The following is a 23,037-nucleotide window of genomic DNA, read 5'->3' as shown; positions in this document are numbered from 1 at the left end:
AAAAAGATGTATTGGTTTTCATATTTTGGTGTGGGGCTTCCTAACATGTCCTGTTATGAAGCCAAGGGGGGATGTACTATAGGAGCCATATGTATTGGCTTTGATAGGTCTCGTTATCAGGCCTGGCCGAGTTCTAGGATGTTGGTGTATTCCTAGACCTATGAGCTGGTCATGTAGCCATGCTATAATGTGAGCCTCTGAGCATGTTGAGTCTCAAGCCATGAGAGTGCTTTGATCAACCTCTGAACACGCTCAGATTTTAACCTCTGAGTTACATGGAGTGCACACTTTAATGACTGTCATTGTCATGTTCTGTTCTTGGTTCCATTCCAGTAGTCTCTCACCTTGCCTTCATGGGGGGGGGGTGTTGGAATATGAAGCCAAAGTGAGTCTAAAATGAGTGTTCTAGGCGGTCTAGGTGTGTTTTATAGTCTAGTGAGTCCTAGACATGCCACGTGTCATATTGGGAGTTATCCCATATACACTATGGGTTTCTATAGTCTAGTGTCACACTATATAGTGTTGTACTTGTCTATTGTCTTTCACATCAGTCAACATCAAGCTCTTTGGTATCATGTGAGTACTTGTCTATTGCTTTCATTCTCTTTCCATTTCATAACCATTATGCTTGTTATCATTCCTTTCCATTCCTAGTGTTAGCTTGCTTCTCTCCCTACCACTATGATCTTTCATGCACCACACGTGAGAGAATACGGGCAACACGTACTTGAGCTGGGAGCGGTCCATAACCTGATTATATATAATGGCCTCCAAAGATGACTGGCATCTGGTGGTCTCACTTGTTTCCCACATGTTGGAGGGTCTAGTATAGTGGACCGTCTGTAGGTCCCTTGGCTTTTGCACCACAGATACATGATCTTACTGCGCCTCCCCTCCCCCACTTCATACTAACCACTCATACTTAGCTTTTCCCATCTCGGTTGTTGTACCACCTATAGGGAGATCCCCCCCCCCCGCCCATACTCACTCGTGTCGAGATCCACTTTGATCATGCTCTCGACTTAGTCTACGTGAGCTACCTAGCTCAGGAGCTCTCAGACGTACTTCGAGATGATGCAGACCTCACTCGGGCTTCGGACACACTAGTCTTAGTGGTACATGACACAGCCACTAAATCCTTTCCCACGACCAGATCTGCAGCAGCACATGCCCCAGTTGGGACGATGCCTTAGAATCCTTGGTACGATGTAGGTGTAGAGAGATGAGATTGCACCTCACACCCGAGCGAGCCTTGGGCCATCTGACGACACATGAGGCACAACAGATTTTATGACTATTGACACGTCGTAAGAGGCGGGCTTTCCCTCACACATAAGATGGAGGAGGTGACCCGATCATTCCAAGGGAGGGATCCAACCTTTGGTTGGGGGTTCCTATATGAGGAGAAGCCACCTATTCCCATCACAAATCCAAGGGTTTGGCACACTTTTGCGATCTCAGTTTATGATGTCCTGATGCCTAGGCCCACCACATGCCATCTATTCACAGCACAGCATGTACGAGGTGCGCTTCGCCGGCTTCATAACCGGAGAGCAAAGGACCATGAGGGACTACGGATAGAGCACTTCGCACATGGGTAGTAGGTCCTAGCTCCGATCTTCGCGCAGATGTTCAACCATGTGGTTTGTCATGGCTTCCCATCCTCTTGGAGTACTACCACCATTGTGTCCATACACAAAGCAGGGGATTCCATGGACACTAGGAACTACCGTACTCTTTTGATTGGTCATACTCTGGCCAAGATTTATGGGTCAGTACTAGAGCGGGAGATCAGCAGTCATATGGAGGCACATGGGTAGCGGGCTCTTGGGCAGGTAGGCTTCCGATGATAGCACTCCACCCTTGATCACATCTTCACTTTGAGAGCCATCATTGAGGAGGCAAGATCAAGGCACCAGAAAGTCTACGTTTGCTTTGTAGACATCTAGAAGGCCTTTGACACTGTTCTATGCTGTGTTCAGATCAGGAGGCTTCAAGAGATGCAGATCCCAAAGCTCTTGATCTAGGGGGTGGTGAGCTATACGCGTCTATCAAAGGGAAAGTTCGTGCCTCGGGGGAACAATTAGATTGGGTTGAGAGCACCATCAATGTGAAGCAGGGATGCCCTCTATCACCGACTCTCTTCGGGCTTTATATCGATGAGATCACATCTTTTATTGACCGCATGGCAGGCGAGGGATCACTACTGGCAGATTTGATCGTACAGATCTTACTATATGCAAACGACATAGTCCTTGTATCATCCTCAGCAGAGGGATAGTAGAGGCACTTGGAGGCCTTAGATGTGCCTTGCAGATAGAGAGACTTGACCGTTAAACTTGGGAAGACCTCTCATCGGTAGAGTGGAGGAGATTTGAATGGCTGCAGGTGACTATTGTCTCTAGGATGATTTGGAATAAGCCCTCAGTTCCCCATCAGATAGTAAAGTTCCCCATTTGCAAAGTTTGCCATGACACCTCTCTAGGTTGATGCCCTTACCAAATCCTTAGGGTATGGGCCTTACCTTGTTGGAGACTACCGAGGCTAGCACTAGAGTAATCCATATGCTTAATAGAGAGTGGGACTGACATAGTTTGGTATGCACATGTATCCATAACTCTTGACATAGCCCATCGGATATAGAGGTTGAGGAGACTACGCCCTCTGCCATAGCGCGAGACAGGTTGACAAACATAGATCCGAGAGATCTTCGCAGCCCATCGGATATAGAGGTTGAGGAGACTACGCCCTCTGCCATAGCGCGAGACAGGTTGACAAACATAGATCCGAGAGATCTTCGCAGCCCAACGGAGAGATACTATGGTGCCGGGCTTTGGTTTCTGATTCAGCTGCAGACTCTTAGCTCCATTTTTTGTTGTTTGAGCTTTTTTTGTTTTTCTAGAAAAAGATTTCTTATTAAGTATGAACAAAACCTGAGAGAGCAAAATCTCAAGGCAGAAATACTTCATGCCTGCTCCTCAGAAGGACATAGTAAACAACCAAGGTTGAGGCTGAAAATGCCATCTCAACCCTGTACTAGTATGAGAGGAGAAATGGGAGCCCCCCCATTCTCTAAAAAATACAGGTCTCCTAGCAGAAGCTGCACGTGAGGACCCTTGCAGGGTCGCTTAGGAGCAAGGTACAGAGGGTGTTAGAAAGACCACTGAGCAGTGTCACCTTTTTTGCAAGGCTCCTCTTGTAGGCATTGTTATATTCTCGTGAATTGAGGAATCTGTTGGTTGTATAGTTCTCCTCACTTGTAGCTAGCACCTGCTCTCGGGTGATCATAGGCAGTGAGCCATCTTCCAGCGAAGCAGGCTGCAAAGCAGCCAGTTTTAGCGCCTCAGAGATAGCTAACTTGTATATGAAAGCATCGAACAGGGGTAATTCTTTCTGGAGAAAAAGGAGAGTCTTGCTAGTTAACTAGGTGCCTCCCGAAGGCATTATCTCAGTGTATTCTAATGGACTAAAAGGGCATTCTTGAGGACAAATAGGACACAAGACACAAATCTTCATGGATCACAAAATTGAGACTCTCTTTCTCTTTACAGTAGGTGATATATTCCCACTTTGGGACGTATACCAAATTTGAGAAGCTATCTCTGTTTGCCCTTTGTTCTGTCACAGATGAAATTGTTAGTTTCTGGGTTCAGAGTTAATGCTAATCACATGTGTTTATGTGTGCAGTCCTGTGGATGTGGGCGATGATATGTTGTATCGTTCTCTTCTTGAGGTAAGAAAAAATTTCTACTGCTAAGCACCCTTTAGTGCTGAATAGAAAAACAGTGAATATTACCTGCAACTGCTTTCTTATTTTGAGATGAATTTTATACAGAATGCGAATGTCTTCTGTTCTTTGTGAGATCCCATGTCTTTTTCGTGAAGAGAGACTTTCTACAGTTAATGTTAAGATTTCTCTCGACAGTTTGCAACAGCTTATGCTAGAGACGAAAGAGTCTTTCTGGCTACATATTTTACACCAGCTACAATGATCATTCCAAAAACACCACCAGCGTTGGAGGAGCTAGAATCCATTCACAAGGTAAGGTCGTGTGCATATGTGGAATTTTTGTAAATACACGAGTTTGACTTCATATATAGAGCCTGAAGCAGCAGAATTTTACTCCAGGGTTTGCAATCTGCACCAAGGTAAGGACTTGTGTTCCATTTGCAGTAGTATTTCACAAATGCTTAAGTTTTTTCATGAAGGTCATTTTGGAAGTAGAATGTGAGGTGAGGGTATATGGCTATTGCAGGTTCTGGAACTATACATTTGGCTGAGCTTTCGTTTGGAGCATGCATTCATGGATCGTGAGCTGGCCACACTACAATTGAATATATGTTGCACGTGAGTTATCGTTTCTGCTCTTTTCAAAGGCATATAGAATTGCTAATTTGTTTGTTTTCAGAGACAATTTTACAAACATTCTTTTTCCTAAAATCAGAGGTTTCTATACAGAGTTGTATATGAGTGGCTTGTGAGTTGCATTTGTTTATTGTTTTGTTTTATACATTCCAGGAAGATTTTGGAAGTTTTTTGTTCAATTCGTCCTGACTTGAGAATTCTGCATATGAAGGGGCTATGTGAGATTGTCCTCCCAAGAAGCCGTTGGGAGGATAGCCTCTTCGATCCCTCAGTACAACCTCAGCAGCCCACCTTTGGCTAAGATACACAGCATCAGGGCCCGTCAGGCAGAGCTGACACATTACACCTAGGAGCAGGCCCGATACACCTAGGAGCAGGCCTGCATTATACACGAGCAGGGCACCCTTATCCAGGGACTCAGACACGACATCACATAGCTTCGAGAGGAGCTCAGGACCCTCAGAGTAGCGCTTGGAGGGACCCCAGTCACAGAGATGGAGGCTTAGATAGCCACAATACAGTCGGCTATAGCAGAGACGACTAGATGGGTGGACGTGGCGAAACGGGAGCCTGCAAAGGCAACTGTTTCAGCCGCCATACAGGAGCAACAGCAGAGGGCTTCGAAGGCCCTCAACATCCGGTTACGAGGGATCACGCGAGATAGCACCAGCACCACTACTACGCCCATGGAGGAGGCGATCACCTTTGTGACCACCACCATGGGGTTCCCCGACCATGGCATAGAGGGAGCATGGCATGTTGGGAGAGATCCCAACCGAGAGCAGCCCCTAGTCATTCGCTTTAGGGATTCACATGCTCGACTAGCGACACTCGGACGCCGAGCCGCTCTACGAGAGCATCCCACCCTATCCATGGACAAGGATTTGACACCACTACAGATTGAGGAGCGACGAGTTCTTCTGCAGTAGTGGGATGTTGCCCGCAAGGAGGGTAAATGGGCCGTGGTCCGAGATGGTAGGTTGTTGACCGGTACCTGTCGAGCTTCCACCCGTACCCCCTAGGGGGACGGGGCCTATGAGACTCAGGTTTCCGAGACCCGAGACTGCACCATTTGAAACTGTAATGGTACCTTATGGTCAGACTCAGGGAACTTCTCGGAGTCTTATACAGGACGAGACATAGTCTTTTACACGGAGACACACCAGAGCCTAGAGCGTCCACTACCGATAGTCAGTGGCTACACATGGGAGTCAGCCTTCAGGAATGAGACGAGGGATACAGGAGGAGTCCGAGGATCAGGTGGGGTCGCTGTATTGTATAGGTCGTCCCTTGCTGGAGCGACGCACACTCCTGATTCATGTGGATCCGGATCCAACGCAGAGACACCCGTGACCTTTTCATAGCAATATGCTACTTCCCGCCAGACACATCCCACTTCGCCGGAGTGGCACGAGAGGAGGGTGAGGTATCGCCATATGCACCCTTACATCAGGATATCCCAGACCTTTCAGCCCGCGAGGAAGTTCTCCTTGTTGGGGACTTCAACGGCAGGACAAGCACGCGCCAGGCACCATTCCTAGACTTCCGAGACGACTCTATCATGCTACCAGACATGGACCTAGATGGAGCAGGTATGACCAGGACCTCATCAAACCGGCACGGGCCTGTTACACCATATGGACACGCGCTCCTTGATCTGGGCAGGATGCATGATCTCATCATCTACAATGGGCTTGACCTATGGCCCTCCTCAGGTGGTTTTACTTGCTTCCCACACGGGGGGACACTAGTGTAGTAGATTACATCATGGGATCCCCTACCTTCACTTCATGTATCACCGACTTCACCGTAGCACCACTCCCTCTAGGAGCTGATCACACATACCTATTCTTCACTATCGCCACCCCACGCTTAGCCACACGACACACACCACATAGAAAGCACGACACCTACCATGACATACACTTTGATCAGAGCCTCTCATTGGCCTACTTTGGACGCCTAAACAGACTTCTAACCTACATCGATCACATACCACTCATAGAGGACCGTGCTGCCTTGATTAGTTGCACACTCCACGAAGCTGTCCTCCAAATCTTTTCCCACACCACACGGTCCACTAGACCACCACCTCTTGGTTCTGTACCCTGCAACAATTGGTACGATGCGGAGTGCAAGGCTTATCGCTGACAGCTCCGACTTGAAACCAAATGTTACCTCCCGAACACACCAGACACGATACGCAAGTAACGTCTCATATGTTGGAAGAAGCAAGCATTTCTTCATCAAAATGAGGACGACGTGCTGCACATCTTGTACAGCAACAACTCTAAGGTTTTTGGGTGGAGATTCCTTGAGTGTAGGTCTCCATCACTCCTCACCGACACGAGAGTCTGGCACACGTATGCACACCATCTTTATGATGTCCCTCACCAACCCACTCCAGATCTCATACACACACCTCGCCCCACCACTTGCACGTTGTTCACCAGAGGGGGAGTCAAGGACGCGACATTGAAACTGCACAATGGCTGAGCTAAGGATCACGAGGGGCTATGCACTGAGTTTATCGCATATGGGTTCAACACGTTAGCCCCGATCCTAGCAAAGCTATTCAATGACGCTGTTTGCCTTGGCTTCCCCCGCACTTGGACACTCAACACCATCACCCCCATCCACAAGGCAGGGGATCCCATGGACCCGAGTAACTACAAGACTATCATGATTGGACATGTGATGTCCAAGATCTATGCAGCTGTATTGGATGCGTCGGTCAACTTGTTCGCAAAGATGAGAGGGCTAAGAGCAGAGGGTCAGGCTGGTTTCAGGTGAGACCATGGGACTATGGATCACATACTCACACTCAGGAGTGTCATTGAGGAGGCTAGATCACGGAAGGAGAGGGTATATTGCTGCTTTGTGGATTTCCGCAAAGCCTTTGACATAGTACCTCGAGCTCGTCTCATCACACACCTACAGACACTGGGATTTGATTAGGAGATCATCTGGGCGGTCATGGCACTGTATGAGAGAGTCTCAGGCCGAGTTCGGACATGTGCAGGTTGGATAGATGAGATCTTGAGTACCATAGGTGTCAAACAGGGTTATCCCTTATCACCGATCTTGTTTGGCCTCTATTTCAATGAGCTTGAGACTTTCATGGGGACGTTCGGAGGGACCGGTCGCTCACTTGCCGGGATCATCATCAGGGGTCTTCTTTATGCAGATGATGTGGCACTCTTGTCATCCACACCCGAGGGCCTCCAGCGACACTTGGATGCGCTGTAGGCTTTTTGTTTATCCCATGATTTGGAGGTTAACCTTGGCAAGACCAAGGTCATGATCTTTAACACCTCTTGAGCAAACATGCAACGGAAGCAGTTTACTTTTACTTTCGATGGGTCACTAGTTGAGATCGTATCCTCATACACTTACTTGGGGGTCATCTTCTCCGGCCCGATCTTCACGATGAGACCAACAATGCACGCCAGACTGAGAAGGGGATACGCCTCACTGGCTCGGCTAGAGAGACAATGCTTCCACTCCCACTTCCAGGACCCTCAGACCAAGGCTCTTCTCTTCGACTCCTTGGTCCGACTAGTCGGTATGTATGGCAGCCCTTGTTGGGGGTCTGACATGTCAGAGATAGAGTGGACATGGGCGGAGCGCCTGCAGATCGTCATGCTCTCACGGATGATCCAAGGAAAATCGTCTGTACCACATCACATCATTCAGGCCGAGTTTGGTGCTTCTCCACTCCAGCTAGATGCAGCCCCTTTTAGACCATCACATATCTACACCGGGTTAGATCATATGGGGACTGCACATTAGGGAGACAGAGGTTGCCATGGTTGGCTCTCGATTCCTCCATGAGGTTGGCAGCAGAGGGAGATGAGCGATGCTGGTATGCATGGACTCACAGATGGTTTGTGAGACTAGGGTTATACATCGATAGGATACCTTCTTTTCAATACAGTTTAGATGCCCCTCCGGCACTCCCACCCACCATCCCGATCGGGCCACACACCAACCAGGTCATTCAAGAGGATCTCCTGCAGCTACACATCTTTACGACCTGGTTGGAGTCGAAGGAGCTTCCAGTGAAGCTGAGTTTCTACAGAGATTAATGTCTTCGTATTTCGGAGGGATTCATCACACCACCGGGGTACACTGAGCTTCATATGCCTCACTACGGATCTCCATCGGACAGTTTCGGGTATCATCACACCGCCTCCGCATAGAGAGCGGCAAAGCAAAGGGGATTCCTAGGGAGCATCGCTTATGCATGTTGTGCGACTGTCAGGAGGTTGAGTTGGAGGAGCATTTTATTTTCAGGTGCCCAATGTACAATGAGATCCGAGGTCGCTACCATTGCCTCTTTAGAGACAGCTGCGGGCTCCTTTCGAAATTCCTTGCCTACCCAGAACAGAGATCCCTCGCGGCCTTCATTCACGAGGGGGTCCGACATAGAGAGTACTTAGTCAGGCGACACGGCTTGGCCACATCATCAGACACCTCTCAGAGCAGGATCACAGAGTTCTTCCCATCGAGTGACATTGATCGTCTAGTCTCTCGCCGCAGACGTGACAGAGACTCCGACCCGACGATTGTAGCACGACACCGAGACATCGAGGGGACACACAGATCACTCTGGGAGACCTCCCGTCATTGTTTAGACCCGGAATACGTCCCACGGGAGTCACGGTGGCTCTGGTCTTCTGTTGAGCCTTGTACAGGAGACCGAGATGCATGGCACCCCTTGACGGGCGCTAGCGTCCCATCACCGGCTATGCATCAGCCAGGGCGACATGTTATACGGAGGATTTCGCTCCTCTCGAGTCCTTTCTTTTCTTTTCATTGTTACATCCAGATGTATTTGATTATGTATGATCAGACTTAGGATTCAGCATGGGTGATGATGCTCGTTTCAGTAGCTCCACCCTTACTGTGATTTGTATCAGGTTTTTTTCCAGTCTCATAGACCCATTGGTCTTCCGAAGACTCTAATAAAATTTTTCTTTCTTTCTTTTTTTCTCTTGCAGTGACCCACTTGTCCTAGGGCATACAATTTCTAAGTGGGATGCAGACCGTTGATCTTTGTTCTTAGGATAATACCACCAATGTATTTTTCCCTTGATCAGTGCAACCGTCCCCTAGGATTTGTGTAAATATTGACTTCATTAGCACCTGTCTTATATAGTACGATTTGCCAAAGATCTCATGACCCATTAGTATTGCACTAAATCCATACTAAAAGAACCTATCTTGGTTGCACTAGTCTCAGCCTAGCGGCTAGAAACATAAGGGAAGAAAACGTAAAACCTTTCCTTGATTGCGCACTTCACAGATAAGACGGTGAAAACACTTTATGTAGACCTAGCTTCAAAAGAAAGGAAAACCTAGCAAGCAAAATCCAATCCAACAAAGGGTGGTACCACTCGATGTTCCATAGATTATTGAAGAAAGGAAGTCCTTATAAGTCCTCAACAAAGTCCCATATTGATCCTCATTCACATATTGGCTTCCTAAATCGGACTTCCACCAAGAGCTGATTGGTTGCCGAGCATGAGATAGTTATTCACAGAGCACGGCGTCGGATTAATGCTCACTTATGGAGATCATTCCACAGACTCAAGATTGGATGCAAGAGAGGACCAACATCTGCAGATGCACAATGAACCCAAATAAGGCAAACCAACTAAGGAAGTGTGGAGGTGAGAAGTTGAGGAAGGAGAAGTGTCCTAGTGCCTTCTCACAGCTTCAGCCCCATCCTATGTGGCACACTGACACAGTGTACCCAATCAAAATGCACCAAACATATTCACTAGATGCAATACTTGCATCTAATTCGCTGCTCTAGAGTGTGCGCGATGGTGAGTGAATGTTTGAGTGGCACGTGGCAAGGCCACACAAGATAGATCAATAGAATAATGCCATGTGTCAACCATCCCCTTCATCCATTATGGATGAATGTGGCAGCTTGCCACATCACGTGGCTCCTTTAAAATCTCTAACCCTTGTCCATGATAGAACGTCATCAATGCCCTATCTTCGGACCCGAGATCTCTTTTTAACCTTTTATTATAGCCCACGACCTTGCTACAAGTTTTCCTCTGTAGGTAGGAGAATCTCTCATAATCAATCCCCAAGCTTTTCTTTATCTGAAATTGCAGGTAGTCCAATGTAAAAACCAACGACCCATGGTTGTTAAGACACTCATGTCTTATGATAAGACACTTAAGACACGTGTCTTACCTTAAGACACCTTTAGACACTCATGTGTTTTTTTTTTTGGGTGGGTTGTAACAACAAACATTGAGTTTGACTTAACCATGCTATGATTGATGGTGACTTTGGATCCAGCAGTGGAAGTGACCTCGTAGATTCGGATTAGGATGAATCTTGAGAGATTTGACTCTTGAGAGTTGAAAGTTTCCTTTCAGTTATATGTATCAAGATGTAGATTTCATTCATGTCACATGTGATTGACAGACTGTTGCCATGATATTTATGTTTATTGATCTATGATGATTGGTATATAATCTATGTAGCCCTCTAGGCTCTTGTTAAGTTGTATCTGGATTTTTGAATATCAAGATTCAATTGTCAATTTCAACATTTAAAGTTGTGAGTCGTGACTTGCAAGCTCTTGAGCTGTGAGTCTTAACTTTACCTTTTAAGTCTTGAGTACATTGTACAAGTGCATTGTTACTTCTTGCATTGTTTAAGTGTAGCTTATTGTACTTCTAGAATCTGGCAGCTAGCTATGCTAGAAAGTTGTACACTTGTATTCTTATACATATACTAATTAAATATTTATTATTACAATGGCGTGTCTTACGTGTCTTATTTTTAAGGCACTTCAGACACTTGGGGTATGAAGCGTGTCTCACGTGTCTTGTCTTAACGTGTCTTACAACCATGCAACGGCCATGTAACTTCAGTTTGTTGCCAACGTGGTTTACCCAATCGGGTTTACAGACTCTAAGGGAGAATGTTAGGTTGTAGAAGCAAAATTACCCCAAGGGTAGGTTAGTGACCTAAATCAATAGTTCATCACTTTTTCCAGCACTCCCCCTTGGTCAACAATGGATTAGGATCCATGCCGATCAAGTTGGAAAACTTATCGTGCTTGATTCTAGCAAGTGGTTTGGTTAGGACATCAGCCACATCATCTTCTGTGGACATTAGATAAGCTTAATTTCATTGCTTAGTACCTTTTTTGTATAAAGTGATGTTACACTTCAATGTGCTTAATTCTAGCATTAGGACGTTAACCACCTTACCTTGTGTTGACTATAGAGAGATGTAGGCCTTGAAGTCAAGTATAGACGATGTCAGTTTATAAAGGCCTTCTTCCTCAGTTCCCTTGGCCATGATTTTGAAATCATCAGCCTTGTCTCAATGAGACATTCCCCTTCATGAAATTCCAACTTCTTGTTCTTTTTAGCATTAACGCTGGTTGAAGGTTTTTCTTTAGATTTGGAACATACAAAACATTATGTATGTCTCAATACACCACACTCAGAGTGGAGATAGCACGGAGATTTTGCTTCGGTGCTTAGAGGGACTGCAGTGCAATGTTTGGGATGCCATGTAGGGCTAGACATCATGTCGAAGCAACATTTGGCACCCCTTCTTCTGAGCATTCGAAGGAAGCTCTTACATGGGAGCTTGACCAAGCTATCCTTGGCAAGTAGAGTAGTGGTTGCCAAGAAGCTTTTGCTTTCTACTATGCAGTACATAACCTCTTCCGTCGGCCACGTGAAGCGCCTCATAAAGAACTCCATTTGATTAGGAGGTCATGGCTGCCCGTCGGTATGGGCCAAGGTGGCTTGCGACGTCATTGTTCAACCATAGTCAAGAGGAGGGTTGGGTATTGCCAGAGTAGAGCGTTCTTGTGAATTTCATTGTCAGAGGCATGCTACCTCGCGGTGGGCTATGGAAGGAGATACTCCTTCACAGACTTCATGAGATTGAGGTCCTTGGCAACCTAATACTAGATGGATTTCTTCTAGGATGAGGGCTATTTGCTTAGGTAGGAGCTTAGAGGTGAGATTTGCAGCAGTAGCTATTTTTAGGGCTTGGGATGCAGTGCGAGAGACAATTCATTAAATACATCCCATGCCCCTCAACAAGTGAGTGAATGGACACACCATTTGGAAGAGACCCAACCTCTCCTAGGGAGGCTTCTGGGGAGGTTTTGCTCTGACAGTGGGAGATTGGTTCTCTTCCATAGAGTTTCCCCCACTTGCTGAGAGAGAGAGAGAGAGAGAGAGAGAGAGAGAGAGAGAGAGAGCTTAGGGACTTGGAGGATCCCAGATTATGAAAGAAAGAAAGAAAGAAAGAAAGTCTATTAACATCCACGGGAGACCAGAGGTCTATGGGACAATAGAGAAAACCATGCAGTACATCAGCTGAGGGAGGGCACATGGCAGCTCCCAAGGAGCACAGAAGCAACTCCATTTCTTTAGAGTACCTAGACTATGTTCTAAGACCATATATATCATTGGCCATACATCATTTTAAGTCTGAGAGTCTTTTGGTTTGGATTTAAACTCCTTGATAAGTGTTATTCCACCACGGTAGACTGCCCACTTTCCATCTTTCCTGGCAGCTTTAACCTTAGCTAATTCCGCTGCTTTATCTTTCAGCTAGGCTCTTGTGAGCTCCTCGGCTATCCATAGTTTAGTTCCTTTAAACTTGTAAGATTGTTTGAGGACTTTAAGTCGTATATCTTGTGAATTAAATGAAATTACAGCATGCCCTCTTTGATAACCAATATTGACCACTCTAGCTTCACCTTCTTAATTAGGATTGTTTGGCTTATCATCTTCATCTGTTGTCCAATCAATGTTAGGCAAAGCTGCTTGAACCTGTGCTAAAGTATCGTCAAAGGAATCGTCTGCCTTGTACCATCTGTCTGAAAGCCCCCCAATTCCGATTTTTAGTGCATTGTTCTGTCTGGCTTCATGTTCTTTGATCTCTTCTTGAATATCAGTTTTATTCACCATTGCTTCAACCTCTACAATGACCTCTCGCTTGGTTGTCTGTTCAAACCACGATTTCACACACAAAAGCATCACGCTACGGGTATTTTTTAAGGCCATTGCACACCATTTTGGCATCCTTAGCACTCGCTCATTCGTGCCCCATGTGGGCCTCGTTTCGCACAAATTTGCTCATATCTTTACGTCGTGACCTCCGATTGACGATTCATCTGCACCGGCACATTTTTCTACACGTGAGACAATTTTAGGCATATCATTAACACAAGAGTCTCTACAACACTAACACCACTCTAACCCTCCAAACAAAACTACATCAACACCCGCACTTGCGGCAAAGACACCCTTTGCAACTCTCACCCAATCTGCATGCAGCTACACTCCGGCCAATGCCCTCCGTACCAAGACCTTCAAGAATCTGAATCCTGGTTATTGCATCTACTAGTTGTAGTCTCAAATCTCGCACCTCAGCTTGTAAGAATCTATTCATGATACCCAATAATGGGTTGGTCAGAAAGACCTCCTCCTTCATATACACGTGCATACGGAGTATGTGCAGTAATATGGACATCCAGGACGAGTTTATAAGTGACTAGTTACGATCACTTTGCAATGCTATATGGCCAAAAATGTGTCCTATTTGCCTATCAAACAAACATGAGATTTCTTCACTTCGGTTCTGACATGTACATAATCTACTAATGGAGGAGTCTTTACAAGGGTGGTTGATCACAATGAATGAATTAGATGAATGGTAGATCAAAATCCTATTTCATCAGGAGTTGCAAATAAAAGCCAAACATTGCAGCATGACAAGAAGGCCATGCATTATGATTTTAAGTAATGACAGTTAGTGCTATAATTGGATACTAAACATGACTATTCATTAAAAAATATCACCAGGTTTGGATGGGACTATATTGTATCATTGAAGTAAGGGAAGGAACAAAGTGCATCTTGCTTTAAAAAAACCAAACATTGTAGCATAACAAGAACGCCAAGTATGAAGGTATTAAGAAAGGATAATTAGTGTTATTATTTGACCCTAGGCATGAGAGATTATTTGACCCTAGGCATGAGATATTGCTCAAAAACCTCAACCATGTTTGGACAGGACCATATCGTATCATTGAAGGTAAGGAGAGGAACAAAGTGTAGCTTCTAGAGATGACCTTGTTCCAATGAAGACCAAATTTGACAAAATCAAACCCTTAGGGTTTATAACTGGTAAAAACTGACCCCTTATAACATTGTTTGTCTTGGAGGTGATGCTACCTTCATTTGGAAGATATGGTTTGATTGTGCTGGTCACAATTCACAAAGAAATGGAGCTAGTTATTAAAGACCCGGTGAAGTTATATTTATTAGAGCCAATATTGGGGAGGATTCAATGACAACATGGCAGAATGCGAAGGTTTATTGATAATTTAAGAGCATCATGATAAATTAACACTCTAACCATCAAAGACTTTGGTGATTTAACAAATCATGGCTGCTTCCAAGTCCAACATCCATTGATCCAGAATTAAAATCATCAAGTCCAACACCCATCTATGTACCATTACAATCATTAAGCAAGAGAGATACTTTTATTGTTTGAAAAGGATGAGCTATATTACATTCTAAGAGCATCGAACTCTATAATAGATTCTATTGCAATTTGCTAACATGTCTTTGAGTGGCTCTTTCACTCCTAATATTAGTCAAAGGGAAAAAATGGAGGCACCTCAGTTAGCATTATTATAGAAGTGGAATTTTATACAAAGCCCTAAAATATTCATGGTTGAGGAGGCTACCAAATTATTTTACCTCTTATCAAGCATCCCAACAAAAAAAACATATCATCTATTTATCTTACTTTCCCATTCAAACGCTTTGCACCTCACGATTGCACATTTCAACAGCCCCTCAATCATGAGTTGGGTGTTAACTTGCCATTGACCTTTATTCTCACGTGCCCCTTCTACGATTCATGGGCTCCAATCCATTGTTGGCTCTCACGTTGTGGTTTCTTTTTTTGGGTGAAACTTGAGGGCTTATATTAATAAGTCATAAAAGCCTATAAATACAAAAAAGTATATCTCTACCCCTGTACAACAAAATGGGGATATATCCAGAAAACTTTCCTTTGGGGGGGATGAGAATCACTTGAAATGGCTAAAGTCAAGTGAGATCCCAGCTACAAGGTTCATGGGGAAGTGAATAATTAACATAGTGACTAATAGTGGCAGGAGTTGGTCCTACCTTCTTAGAAGAATTCTTAAACACACAAGGCTAGCCGGATGCAAAATTGGAAGCAATATCTTTCAAGAGGTAGCAGTGCTTTGAGGTAAGGAACCTTATGTGAGAAGGATCAAAACTATGGAAGGCCATGTGGAAAGCATGGCGAAAAAAAGGTGTCATGGAGCTCACAAATTCCTCACCACAGTAGTTGCACTTCATTCCTTGTTTCCTGACCCCAATGCCATTGTGGGGTTAATTATAGTGGTATGACTGGAAGATGGTGAACCAAGGAAGGAGGAAGGCAATGAAGGAGGCAAAATCTCATGTTGAAATAGCATTTACAGGTCGCACATACAATTAAAATCTTTTCATGCAAGTGTCTAAAATGCGCCTTAGGTCCCCAAGTCATATGGATGGGATTATGGCAGCACATACAATTAAAATCTTTTCATGCAAGTGTCTAAAACGCGCCTTATGTTAGCATGTCTCAAGTGTCTTTCCTGTAAAAGACATGTGTACCTTAACCACCATGGACTGATTCGTTGATAGAGCCTTGTAAACCTTTTACCTCCATTAAAAATTAAAGTAGGGAAGGTTTGATAAAAGCATTGTGCGGACTTCTTTTTCCTTGTCTTCAATAGAGATTAAAATTTCCTTGCCTTTAGAGATTAGAATGAATGGAGCAAAGTGGCATGATTCTAACTATGGGATATGCTCCTATTTTTGAAAAATTGATTAATAAATTATTAGATGAGAATTAAGAAAACACCAAGGAAAGGCACATTGATTTTATCGATGGGTGGCAAATTTTGTTTTCTAATGAAATGATGCACATGAGAGATCCCTCCAAGGTGTGACAATTGCATCATATTGAAGTTGAAGGGGAATTTATCAACTACATGTAGACTAAGTACTTGTAGGATGCCACTTTTTATGGATTGATGCGATAAATCCACCACTTTTTTGTTTGAAATATAATCAAGAGATTAATGCAACGTATGCTAGACTTTGCTTATTGAATAATTATTGACTAATTTTTTTGTGCTATCAAGGTTAATTGATGAGGCTTTGACAGCATTTGGGAAGCGCAGTTCAGGTCAAAGTAGATTGAGAAAGCTTCGTGAGAATAAGTGAAAGGCAGATGACGAGTCTCCAAAAGAGCTAGCAGGGACTTAAATTGTTGTTAGTAATTTGGTACATATCAGCTCGTTTCAAGTTGAAACAATGCTCAAGCTTCTAGGGCAAAATCAATTGATGTCCATGCATTTCTCTCATATCAAGCTCTTCACAAAATACCAAAATGGGTAGGGCCTTTTTCCTAATAAACTGTAATTGTAGATACGGACATTGATGGGTGATAGGCACTACCATTGGAGCTTGTCGACCTATAACGTTGTGTTAGTTTAAGCTTTGGCATTCAATGTTGTGACTTGAATGTCCCAAATTTTGATTTATTGGAGTTGTAACTATCACATGTAAGTGGAAGCTCTATGATACTTGGCGTGTATGCACATGTGTGCACACACGCACACACATGCACATACGTCCATGTATTTTAAGGCTTAAGATGCGTCAAAAGTTTGACAAACAATATTCCACCTATAAAGGTAGGATTAAAATTGTAGGTCATTGTGGCATTTTTTATCTATAAAAAGGTTGAGTGAGGATAGGACTTTTTTCTTTGAAAAGATTCTTCTTGGAAACTTGTTTGCATAAATTTACCTTTTTAGGTGTTGTATGCTAAAGTCTATGCATGTGAGAACTGCATATCCATTCATGCGTGATGCATTGTGAAAATTTGGGAAATATGCTTTCCTTCCCTTGCAAATGGTACCCGATGAGCATGATACTTTGCACAAGCCTTAAAATCACCTAGTTTAAGTACTGTGCAAAGTATCGTGCCCATCAGTTACCATTTGCATGGGTAGAAGCACACCGATGCATGTTTTTGTACGCTCATGCGTGATGCATGGTGAAATTTTCCTACCCATGCAAATGGTACCCGATGGGCATGATACTTTGTACGGCCCTTAAAATCACCTATTTTAAGGCCCATGCAAAGTATCATGTCCATTGGTACCATTTGCATGGATAGGAGCACACCAATGCATATTTTTGTATGCTCATGCGTGATGCATGTTAATCTTGAAATGGATTCTATTTGACCACTAAGTTTGCTATTTTTGCATTTCTTGAGCTGATTGGTATGTTCCATAGAAGGAAGATAAAATGAAAACTTGATGCAGAAGAAAATAAGAATCAGCATGGATTTGTAGCAAAAGGTAGGGCCATAGGAAATTTCCCGTTTGGAGGAGGTAAAGATAGCAACAAAATGGAGATGCGGATGCAGATGCCTCTTAAATGACAAAGGCAAGTCCCAATGTGCCACTTCTGTGAGGATATAGAAAGGAGACGTATCATTATTGTGGCAAGGTAGGGCGCAATAGAAGAGAATGTCGAAAGGACAAGAATGGCTAGATGAACTAACGTGGGGCACGCGATATAGATGTAGAGAACATTTCTAATGAGTAAAAAAGAGTCTGCCAAAACAAGCCAATGTTCATGGAATTGAGATGGATCTTGATGATTCTCAAGAAGCTCAAAGCTAACATGATGTTGCAGATGCCCTAATCTTTGATCCGCTTACAATCTTACAAGACGAACAAGAAATAGCATGCTACGGCCATGACGATAGGCATGATATTTGGGAATAATTTTTAAAGGGGTTGAAAACTTTGAAGTAAAATAATAATTAATCTGATAAACCATTTCTCCACAAGTATTTCTTCAACTAGATACTAACTCCAACAGATATCTGGCAGGAGCTATTGTATCAGGACAAAAGTGCCAAATAAAATTGAGAAGCGGTCGCCCAATTCTACATAGTGTAGTCAACAAACTCACGAGAAAGAGTTTCATACTATGATAGCGTCTTTGAGGGCTTGGGATCAATCCTTCTATGGAATTGAGCTTACACAGGTAAGGACCATGATGAGCTTAACTATTTCTAGCATGCAGGCTTATATTAGAGGCCTTCACATAGTGTGAGTTCACACATGCAAGAATTCCGTCAAATTCCATTATTGAGAAGGCAATCAGATTTACAAGAAAAAATTGCTGCCACAAGTAGCACATAACAATAGTTGTAGTAAAATGAAATCATATACAAACCATGAAATCAAAGCGTGGCATCCACAAGCTCAACCTCTTGTGCTTAAAATGCCCTTGCCTCGATTAAATCAGGAGGATTGTCATAGCTTGTTACCTATCACAATGCATATAGCATCATCGAAATAAGGTTAACATCATTCTAGAATGGAAACCATCACTTGTTTGTTGTGACTGGCCATCATGACAAGATTTTGAAGTTTTGTAAAACATGAAAATGGAAAAGGCTCATGAATCTTATATTTGCAAACCAGAAGCAATGTTGACATTCAACCAACAGAGTGTCAGGAGAAACATCTTTTCTCACATTCCAAAATGTTTCTTCCGAGTCCAATAAATAAAATATTTCACGCATGCAATGATGATAGCAATCTTTTTGCATGGGACCACCAACAAGGCTCATAAGCCTCTTAAGTCTCTCCTTGAAAGAAAGAAAGAAAGAAAGAAAATTATCTCAACATTTGCGGGATGCCTCACAGGCTTGAGAGACATGATCTTCATACTCCAAGGATATCTGACCAAAACCTGACCCTTAGTCTATTTACAAAACCTTGGAAAGGGCAACAAAACATTGCTTTCAAGTCTCTTTGATGCTATATCAATTTGAAGAATTCATTATTGACACTTCCTTTAGAAAGGTTTAAGAAGAAGAAATTCTAGCAAACAAGGAAATTAAAAGTCAAAGGATAGTGACTAATCTATGCCACCGACCCATTGATTTTTTGTCCAACAGACAATATTTTACTTAACTCATAAGAGCATTGATCTGTAGCAAGAAAAAGCCAGCATAACTTGTGAAGTTTTCAAAAATCCACATGAAAAATATTGCAAAATTATCCTTCCTGCTAGAGATTGAACAGAGCCTTCCTTGATTGTACCAGGCATTCTTTGTAATTTTCGTCGCACGAAGCATCCATTTTGTAATGACCAAGCCAACCATAATGACTTGCTCTCCTAACAAAATGGCAAAGATGTGTTGGAAAATTGCATCATCACTAAATTGAATCTCCTCGAAGACCAAATCACTGTATTCCATAATAAGGTAGACACCACCTTTGAAGGATGGACTTGTAGTTAAAATCATTCAAGCATCAAGCATTGGGCTATGAGTTATGGATAGCAACAATATATATGTGGCCATGTGCTTGTCAATTATTAAACTTTGTGTAGTTGCAAAGGTTTAACATTTAATCATTTTCCTTCTCTTTCCCACACAAGGATGAGCAAATTCGACAAGCCCCTTATAGAGTCTCTTGCATCAGCCTTGGACATGTAGAATTTCAAAGCCGTTCTAAATTCTAAACTTCTCTTTCATATATTGTTCCTTTATTCTTCCTTTAATAAAAGGTGAGAATTTTCCATGATTGGCTTCACGAGCGGCTCATCTCTCAACTTCACTTTTTCAACGGCATTGGCAACCTTTGATACAATCCCTTTTTCAGCTCTTCTTTTCTTTTCAACTGTTGCCACTCGCTTCCTGGCAGAACAAGATATTATACACAGATAGATCCGTAAATGAGACCCAACTACAACAGTTGTTAACCAAACTTGCATAATGTCAGCTCCTTTTCAGAAGTTCAGCAAACTAAAATGTTGCGACAGAAATCAGACATATTATCGAAAGCTAGTTGCTTACCTCACTAGCCAGCTTGGAACGCTTCTCGATTGACTTACTAACATTCAACACTCGAGATCTATGAAATGAAGAGACATGGATTGAACGTATGTAAATAGGCTGTAGTTTCCATAACTTGTTGAAGGAAAATTGTTAAAAGTAGGAAAAATTTGTTGAAAACAGTACACAATAGATCCTCACACTTGATTAGAAATAAAAAATGTCTTAAATGTGCCTGCACGGAAGGCAGCTCTCAATCTTGGTTTCCTCCATGGAAGAGAAGTGTTAAAAAACCCTTCCCTTGTGAAGTAGCTCCACCATTCAACTTCCATATCCATGAAGAAGTTGGACAACTCTGCTTCTACCGAAGGTTGCATTTACCACATTAGGAAAAAGCGGAGCTCATTTTGGGGCCCTGTAAGAAATTCATGATTTTCTAATTTTCTTGGCTTAAAATTAAAGATTTCTAGAGTGAGAAGAAAAAATCTATATGGTCGAGCATTCAATTGGAGATATAAATCACGAAACAAATAAATTGACATTTTGAAGTTCCCGCTAGAGCGTTTTTGTGTCATAAGTACTAAGGCCCAAATGATTTTTTAGTGTTTTGGTGCAGAATTTCGTGGTTTTGGCATCACCATTGTGTCCGGAGCAGGCAAAACCCCCAAAATGACTTTTGAATCACTAAATTTGGCCTCCTGCAAGAGCCAGAATGACCAAAACAAGCACTTGTTTTGGTCATTTTGACCTTTTCGGGAAGACATTTATGATACACTAAAAAATGCTCAAGTGGGAACTTCACAATGTCAGTTTATTTGTTTTGGGATTTGGTGTAGAATTTATGACACACTAGAAAACAATAGCAAGAACTTTAAAATGTCAGTCTGTCAAGCGTCTCTAGAGAGAGAAAGTCTATTTAAAAAAAAAAGAAAAGTATTTCCAACGTAATGTTGGCCTCTCTCTCATTGGAGGATCTCTATTTTTTGTCTAACCTAAAAGGCCCCAAAATGAGCTCCGTCTTTTCCTAATCAATGGGGGTTAGTGAGCCAGGGAATCCCATAAAGGAGAAAGCAATAGAAACGTAGCCATACTTTTGGGCATATAACAACATAGAATGGAGCACCATGAAAGCGAATACCAAGAAGAAGACAAGTGGGTGTCCATGTGTACAAAGATTTAAAATAAAATGTATCTCGACAAAGAAAATGAGAGGAGATGAGAGAGTATTTTGGTAGATGCTTTTGAAAGAGGAGGTGGTTTGCATAACAACACAAAAGACGAATACTTGACAAGTTTCAAGTAGTTTGGCCAACAATTACTCTTCCTTTCCCCACTCAAGCTATCCCCAAGAGAAATAAAAAGTTCTCTCTCTCTCTCTCTCTCTCTCTCACACACACACACACACACACACACAGATGCGAGGGCGCTACAACTGCCTTTTTCAGGAGGGGCACAACTTTGGCCCACTCTTATAGGCGGCTGATCCACTTCCAGGACTAGGTTTGTATTGGGCTCTACCTGATGGAGATGCCACGACATAGAGAGACATTACTACGACATATAAGAGAGCAGTAGGATGGGACCAACGCACCATAGGGCACTGAGGTAGACCGAGCGTAGAGATAGGTCACGAATTTCTATGCATTTGACTCAGCTCTATGGCATTTTGGGGTAGAGGAGGAGGAGCTAGCCGACATGAGAGATGTATGGATCAGTGGAGAGAGCCGAGACAACACTACTAGGTGGACGAGGGACACAGAGATCATACACGACACGACAAGTGACCAGAGCACACACGATCAAAGTTCAACCTATTTCAACTCTCCTCAATGGAGATCGACCGAGGTGAGGAGTCACCCTTGACATAGTCCATCAGCTCTAGAGATCTAGGAGACCATGCCCTCCACTACCATGGGAGACATCTCGACAGATGCAGATACGTGAGCTCTTTGCATCTCATCAGAGAGCCACCATGGAGCTTGGATATGTGAAGCCCGTTCATGCACTTGGGACTCTAGCTCTGAGCACTTGATATTTTCATGCCACCCTCATGCTATTTTGTTACCATCAGAGAGCCACCATGGAGCCTAGATATGTGAAGTCGGTTCATGCACTTGGGACTCTAGCTCTGAGCACTTAATATTTTCATGCCACCCTCATGCTATTTGTTACTTTTTTGGCTATTTTGTACTAGTATAGCATTTTAGTACTCAGCAAGGGCCTTAGCGAGCCATTTGTCCTGGCCTGTAGTGGTCTGTATGAGTTACTTGTTTCCATACTTTGTCCCATAGGTCCACGAGGCCTCCTACGGATGCTAATATTTCTTTCTTTCTTTCTTTTCTGTCTCCCTCTCTTAGCCCCCTCCCTCCCTGCACCCCCCACCAACCTTCTAAGCCCCCTGTCATACACTAGCGTCCTGCCTCTAGCCCCCGCGTGGACTATCATCAGGTCGCCGTGCTATTACGCCTACTCTCCCACCTCCGTGTGCTACCCTTCCACCTCTACATGTTGTCCTACACCCTCATGTGCTGTTGCATCGCTGTACCATGCCAACGGGTCTCTAGGAAACCCACAACAGTCCCTCCTCCATCTACGCCACTCCCGCCACCTACGAGACCACCTCTGCAACTTGCTATGCCATTTGTACAGACTGCAAGGAAACCTAGGCCCTTTATAGCTAGCCTTCTAGCCCTGGT

The 23,037-nt window shown here is 43.6% G+C and overlaps 1 protein-coding gene and 1 long non-coding RNA gene across 3 annotated transcripts in view; one reads left to right on the top strand and one right to left on the bottom strand.

Annotated features, from left to right (window-relative positions):
* ATSUV3 (ATP-dependent RNA helicase) overlaps positions 1-17,219 on the top strand; it is a 201,247-nt gene extending 184,028 nt beyond the window's left edge. The window contains exons 13-16 of one of the 2 annotated variants that reach the window (XM_087370523.1): positions 3,688-3,733; positions 3,926-4,042; positions 4,257-4,348; positions 16,634-17,219. In XM_087370523.1, the coding sequence (XP_087226649.1) occupies positions 3,688-3,733; positions 3,926-4,042; positions 4,257-4,348; positions 16,634-16,664 (286 nt within the window). In that variant the 3' untranslated portion in view covers positions 16,665-17,219. Of the gene's footprint in view, positions 1-3,687; positions 3,734-3,925; positions 4,043-4,256; positions 4,349-16,610 lie in introns of both variants that reach the window. The other variant, XM_087370514.1, reaches the window with a different exon arrangement.
* A 2,350-nt stretch (positions 17,220-19,569) lies between these two features.
* LOC147904090 (uncharacterized) lies at positions 19,570-20,717 on the bottom strand. Its single transcript, XR_015543856.1, has 3 exons — positions 20,543-20,717; positions 20,338-20,420; positions 19,570-20,186 (listed from the first exon to the last, which is right to left on the bottom strand). It is a non-coding gene; the product is annotated as an uncharacterized LOC147904090 (long non-coding RNA).
* Positions 20,718-23,037: the final 2,320 nt, after the last annotated feature.

The sequence above is a fragment of the Dipteris shenzhenensis genome, chromosome 3 (assembly GCF_047967505.1).
Source record: "Dipteris shenzhenensis isolate YYH24624 ecotype China chromosome 3, Dip_SZ_1.0, whole genome shotgun sequence".
NCBI classification, from domain to species: Eukaryota; Viridiplantae; Streptophyta; class Polypodiopsida; order Gleicheniales; family Dipteridaceae; genus Dipteris; species Dipteris shenzhenensis.
This window is presented reverse-complemented; position numbering and strand designations above follow the sequence as displayed.